Below are 6,614 nucleotides of genomic sequence, written 5' to 3' on the forward strand. Positions count from 1 at the left end.
GAAGAAAAAGAAAAAGAGGGGGGGGGGTGGGGGGGGGGGGGGGGGGGGGTAACTCAACAACGTCATGAGAAGAACTTGCAGCTATTCCTGGCAATAATGTATTAATTCAATTGGTCAATTGGAATAGTATCCTTCCGAGCAACTTATCAGGGAGAACAAGTATTCTCACAGGAAGAAGCATTTAGACAGTCAATTCAATTACCGTAGTGATTAAAATATCCCATTCTCTTTCAATAGCATAACCATTATAAAAAGCACTATTACAAGTACATGTGAACTAGTCAAGTATTGATATGTTAATAGAGGTTTTTAAAGATGTGTTAGAGGGGCCTTAGAAATGCAGTTTTACTCATTCACAAAAACGTGTTTAACATGTTTGTGAAACTTGTTTAGACATGAATCAGGTAAATTCTCCCTTTTCCATATATAAAATGTAACTGCTGAGAATAATCAGCATCATGGAGATGGCTTTCTTAATAGAAGTAAATAGTAAAAAAAGAAGTTGTTGTTAGAGTGGAGGTATCTGCAGCTACAACTGATACAATAGATAAAATATTGAATGACTCCACACACTAGAAGCATTTTAGTAATATATCCCAGTAGCTTCCCCTCTGTAGGAGTTATTGAGGATTCGGATACATGTTAACTTCCAAATTATACCTCAGAGTTTCTAGAACTCACACTTCTCCAGCTTGCCCCAGCTCGCTAGTAAAAGTTCAAAAAAGGGAAAGGAGGAAAATAGAAAAAGAAAACATACCCCACAACCAGTGTCAAGAGCAGTTCGTATCATGCCACTTCCAATTGGAACCACGGAAGCAAGTTCATCAATATATGCATCTGCTCCTCTAGGGAACATTGTACCTCCTCCTGGAAATTTGAAAACGTTTCCCTGAAACTGTACCCAGTTCTGGACTGCCTTCTCAACTGTCAAGTGTTTGTAAGGAACATTAGCATAGTAGGCATAATCACGGCTTTTTGGCCATGGAAATGGAGTTGTGTATCCTTTGGGTGCTAGAATCAGACAACGAAGCTTTTCATCATCTGGAGGGCAATGCCTTTCTCTATATATCATATCTTCCCGTGGGAATTTCATAGCTCGGTCTTGTTCATGGCAGGGAGTATAGTCAGTGTATTTAGCTTCACATGATTTGAATCTTTTAGTTGTTAGTTCTGAAGTTTCAACCGTTTCCACATAATTATGGTGGGACTCAAAATCCAGAGTGGTTTGTGGAAAAACATTGCAGTCAGCAGTTTGCTCAGTCACTTGTAGTGCTAATTTATCTCCCTTTCCGGATCCACTTTTCTGCCAAATTCCTATTAGATAACAGAAACAGCAAAGACCAATTACAATTAATATAGAGATCGGTCTCCGTGTTCTGTTGATTGGTCCGTGATACTTGGATGCCATTATGTGCTCGCGGCAGCACCAGAAGTTCCCTGTAGCATAAAGAAATTAGAATCTCGAGCAATTGCCAGGATACAAAAGTTACTTTTCTTCTAAAAATAAGTTTCATATAAGCATCTCAAGCCAGGAAAACAGTAGCTTCATATCCACAAGGGCTCATGATAGAGGCAACTCATTGGTTCTTGACAGTAAAACAGTAACAGCTTAACTAAAATTCTCAAAGGATGCAGACACAGACAAACCTGATATAATCTAATTGCACAAATGGAGGAATTCATACTAGACATTCACAGATGTTCACGATTTAATCTTTATATTAGAACATAAATGCCTCTTTAACTTCGTCGCTTTACTTCGTGAGCATGACAACAGTTTGGTGGGATGACTTCTCAGACTGAAGTCAGAGATCTCATCAAAGATCTTCAGAGAATAATACATTACCACGAAACCAACTTCTGATTGAAAACCAAAGAGCGCGAAAAAAAGGAAAATTTACAAAAGATCTTTTGACAAAAACTAACAATTGAGGAGACAAAACAGTTAGTGCATCGAGTGATCAGCAGATACAAATAATTAACTAAGTTCTCTTATGTCTAAAATAAGAAATGACCAGTCACAGATCTTGGATAAGCATTGCTCTACAAAGTTAAAGAAAACAAAAAGGGTAGACAAAATGATCAACTAACAAAAACTCAGTGTCTTCATACTAGGACACAGATCTTCATTAACATGTCACTTACTTCATATAACAGTTTCCTTGGGATGAATATTCAGTCCAACATATCATCAAACAAACTACATCACCCTAATTCTGACTACTCTTTGAAAACTAAAAAAAGAAATCAGAAAAAGGGCAAATCTAAAAACTTAAAAGATAACACAGAAAGTGCATCTAATAACTAACAGATTAACAAAATGAAAACAAGAACCACAAATACCTAATCTCACTGAAATAAACCCTTTTCAGACCAAATCACACCCATAAATCCACAAAATTCAAGAAAACAAATGGGTACACAAAAAAGATTAAAACTTTACCTAACACCCAAGAAACTGAACAATAAACTTTAGATCAGCAATATACAAATCCCCAAAAAACCCTTGCAGCAAATCCCAAAATTGAAAAAGATCAAGACTTTAGCTGATTACCAAGTGAGAAATCTGAAGTGAAGGTTCCTCAGTCCTCACTAAACAAGTGAGAGATCTGAAACTAAGGGGTTTTTAACAGAAGAGAAGCATCCTCCACATACTATGCTATAAATGCACTGCTTCTGAAAAAGATATAAAAAAAAATTTAAAAAAGCAGTGGGGATGAATCAATTGAGTAGATCAGTAGAAGTAATAGTTAAAGATGAGAAATGGGTATTTGGCAATTAGCCTTTTTGAGCAGTAAAAATGAAGAGATTCACCCGACAGACTCCCAACAACAGTAGAATTAAGAACGCGTTAGACTCTTGTTCTGTTTCTATTTTTGTACCTAGGAATTGAACTGTCAGCCAAGCGGATGATTACAAAGGGACCAAGTTCGTTTTTTAAAATAGTGAAAAAAGATAAATATATCTTAAACTATCGTAAATGGTACGCATATATCACTTGTCATATTTTTGGGACATTGGTATCTCTTCCGTCCAAAAATTAGAGCATTTATACCCTTTATACTAACAGACATACACGTGTCATAATCTTATCCACCGACCGACATTTATTAAATATTGGATCGACCGATAAGATTGCGTCATATGTCCCTATTTAGTCTTCCGTTAGAGTGAATGTCATATATACTCTAGTTTTTTGGATGACAGGGGCACCAATGTCCCAAAAGTATGACGGAGAGTATCTGCATATCATTTACAATAGTTCGGGGGTATATTCGTCTTTTTTCCCTTTAAAATATTTACCTCTCTTCGTTTTAATTTATGTGATGTGATTCAATTTGATACAAAATTTAAGAAAAAATAGATCTTTAAAACTTGCGGTATAAAATAAGTGTGTAGCAAATAGACATTATAAAAGTAAATTGTTATTAAATATAAAAATGTGTCTGATTTTTGAGTTCTGAAAAGGAAAATGTGTTGTATGAATTGGGACGAAAGAAATATTATTTTTTAGAAAAAGAAAAAACGAGATAGGAAAAATTTTAAGATTTATATTTGAATTTTTTGTTCCTTTTTAAAGATTTGAACCATACAAGGCAAAATTAAATCATAAGTACAGTTTAAGGGTAGATTTACTAGATTTCGTCAAAATCACTAATATTTTAACATAAAAATGTATTATGAAATATTTGAAAGCTTTTTAAAAAATAAAAATATAACAAGGTGGTAAGTAGATAATTTAAAAAACAGAGAAATGAGACTTTTAAGTTGATTGAATTTTCTATTTTATTTGATTTTTCTAAAAAATTATTTAAAAATTGAGAATTTTTTCCTCTTGTAACTATTCAATTAAAATAAAATATTGCAACTATAACATACACTTTATTTTATTAGGATAGGTAGCAGATCATTTTGGATTAAAAAATGAGTTACCTTATGTAATTCCAATTTACTATTTAACGAGACAAAAATATATTCAAAATTAATTTTTAATAGACAATTAAATTATTTAATTTCGCATAGCTCAATAATAATTTTGATCATTTTTTGTATCTTCTATTCTCTTTTAAACACAAGAAATTGCTACCCTCATTTTCATTTTTTACCTTAGATAAAAATAACTTTTGGTAAGTTAATTTTACTTGGTAACACAATTATTTTACATATATTTATTTATTCAAGTGTGAAAATTAATTACTCAAGATACAAGATTCCACTATATATATTTATTTTATTTTATTTTATTTTTTATTTTTAAAAAAGAGGTACGTATTGACATATTAGTCTACATCGTACCAAATCTAATTTTTCAAAAGATCTACTAATTAATGCCCATTTTATTCATAAATAGACTAACGTGATAGGAGCATTACAAAGAATTTAGATCCATAAGTTTTTAGATCTGTCAAAATTTAATTTATTTAATATATGACCGACAACAATTATATGTTTATCTCTAAAAATGGAATGTTAGATCCTAATGCAGATAACTTTAATAATAACATGTTGATGCTTAATTTATTTTTTTTAAATGTTGATGCTTTACTACTAAATTAGGTAAAATTGTAATTAAAAATACAATCATAGATTTAAAAGTTATTTAAAATAGTTTTTTTTTATATATCTACGACACTATCATGATTCATGAATTTCAGTATTCTAATTTTTTCACTTAGCTTAAATTCGAAATTATGACACTAATAAGTTAAAAGCTAGCTGCTACATAGCTTTATTATTAATCTTATCTATTATTTTAATCCACCAGCTTTAAGCAACTATAATGATATATCAAGATCAGTTCATTAATTGCATTAAGTGTGTCAAAAATAATAATTCAATTTAGATGCAGCATAAAAGGACTCATGAAATTCATACTGAAGTTCACTCCGTATATACAAGGTTAAAATTATTTTTTATATATAAAACATATATTAATTCTCTTGATTTCTTTGTATGTTTTTTTATATATATTTTAAATTTTCTAATAAAAAAATCTGACTCCGCCACTGCTCCAAACAGATATTTACCTAGGTGGAATAAGAGTTTTAAAAGAAACAAAACATAATAAAGGCACTTACTTATAATGGACCGTTGTTGGGGGATAGATCTGAATGTGACATGCTATCAAGTGTGCCATTACATAATTCACAGTCACATTCTGCCGACACTACTACTCCATTCCAAAAAGTCATTAGTTTATGGACCGATCGTTAATCAGAAGTTTCAAATTTTGAGTTTGAGCTCTAGGTATGAAAAAGAATTTGTTAGATGTGTTACCTCATAAATGAGTCATGCAATGTGCGAATCTAAATTAGTAAGGCTTCATTGCAGCTATCGAACACCACCTGATTGACTCTAGAATTCAATTATATTATAGAACTTTATGGAAGTAGAAATATTTGAGAAACAAAACAAATCAGAGGCCAAAGCATACAACATTTATTTTCATTCTCATGTCAAGTGGGGTTTAGCCCAATCTAAAACCACACTAATTATTGAGCTAGCTGGCAAAATTGTCCATCAAAGTCAAGGTCCATTATGTGAAGTCTATGAAGAACCATCATAGTATCTAATCATAAATCAAACACAATGTGATACAGAAATGTGACAGAAAGAAAGCACATTTAAAGGACCATGAAGCTTCCACATGAATTATGTTATTGACAAAATTCTTGTGTTTTCTGATGCAGACAGACTAATAATTAGATTTACAAGGCTAATTCTGAGATGTGTATCATGTACCTAAGCGCGACACTGGGAACTGCATTTTACCAGATGAATGGTACTACCATACAACAATCTAAAAACACGCGGACAAGATTGTAGGATAAAAGCTCAGCATTTCACAGGCTCCTTGGCCTTCCATGGCCAGTTTCTTTGCTGAGGAGAGAGATCTGTATGTTGACCAGATGCTAGCCTGATTTCCTTGGCCTTCTTCCTCTTGCCCGAAGAGCTTAAAGAACCCTCAACTAGAAAAAACAGAAAGACTAAAGTCCATCAGTTTCCACTTTTGAGGTATTGAGAGCCAAAATTCTACAGGAAGACGTGCAGTTAAATTTTCTACAAAAACTTTAGAAGCAGAAAACATCGAAAAAGAAAAACAACAAAAAATTTCAGAAACCAATTAAACTTCACTTCACAGCTTCACAAGTAGTGTACACAGTTCAGCCATGAAAAATATGTTTCTTAATAACTAATTCCAACTTTTAAACAGGAAAACAAGTGTCTCTGAAAGACATACATAGGACTGTAGGAGAAAAAATTGCTAATATGTGTTTCAATCGACATGGACATTATCAACATGAAATTGTGTTACCTTTTGTTGCATGCATAAAGTTTTAAGGGAAAAGGGCCTAATATGCCCCTCAACTTTGGCATTTGGAGCTGATATGCCCTCGTTATGAAAGTGACTCATATATACCCTTACCGTTATACAAACGGCTCACATATACCCCTACCATTACAAAATGAGCTCACATATACCCTTCATTTAACGGAAGTGAAAAAGTTAGTTTTAAATTTATATTTTTGACTTTTAATTTTCTTAAAAATTATTTAGGGGTATATATGATTCTTCTAGCAAAGTTCAAGGTATATTTTAATCTTTTTCATAC

The 6,614-nt window shown here is 32.3% G+C and overlaps 2 protein-coding genes across 4 annotated transcripts in view; both read right to left on the reverse strand.

The window, feature by feature from the left end:
- The window catches only part of LOC102599529 (probable methyltransferase PMT14), an 8,126-nt gene extending 5,282 nt beyond the window's left edge, over positions 1–2,844 (reverse strand). The window contains exons 1-2 of one of the 2 annotated variants that reach the window (XM_006358518.2): positions 2,555–2,844; positions 758–1,437 (exon numbers count right to left, since the gene is read on the reverse strand). In XM_006358518.2, the coding sequence (XP_006358580.1) occupies positions 758–1,408 (651 nt within the window). In that variant the 5' untranslated portion in view covers positions 1,409–1,437; positions 2,555–2,844. The other variant, XM_006358519.2, reaches the window with a different exon arrangement.
- Positions 2,845–5,605: 2,761 nt separating this feature from the next.
- The window catches only part of LOC102600075 (uncharacterized), an 8,076-nt gene continuing 7,067 nt past the window's right edge, over positions 5,606–6,614 (reverse strand). For both annotated transcript variants that reach the window (XM_015314012.1, XM_006358520.2), the window contains exon 9: positions 5,606–5,969. In XM_015314012.1, coding sequence (XP_015169498.1) covers positions 5,836–5,969 — 134 coding nt within the window. In that variant the 3' untranslated portion in view covers positions 5,606–5,835. The remainder of the gene's footprint in view (positions 5,970–6,614) is intronic.

This window comes from Solanum tuberosum, unplaced genomic scaffold, assembly GCF_000226075.1.
Source record: "Solanum tuberosum cultivar DM 1-3 516 R44 unplaced genomic scaffold, SolTub_3.0 scf00274, whole genome shotgun sequence".
NCBI classification, from domain to species: domain Eukaryota; kingdom Viridiplantae; phylum Streptophyta; class Magnoliopsida; order Solanales; family Solanaceae; genus Solanum; species Solanum tuberosum.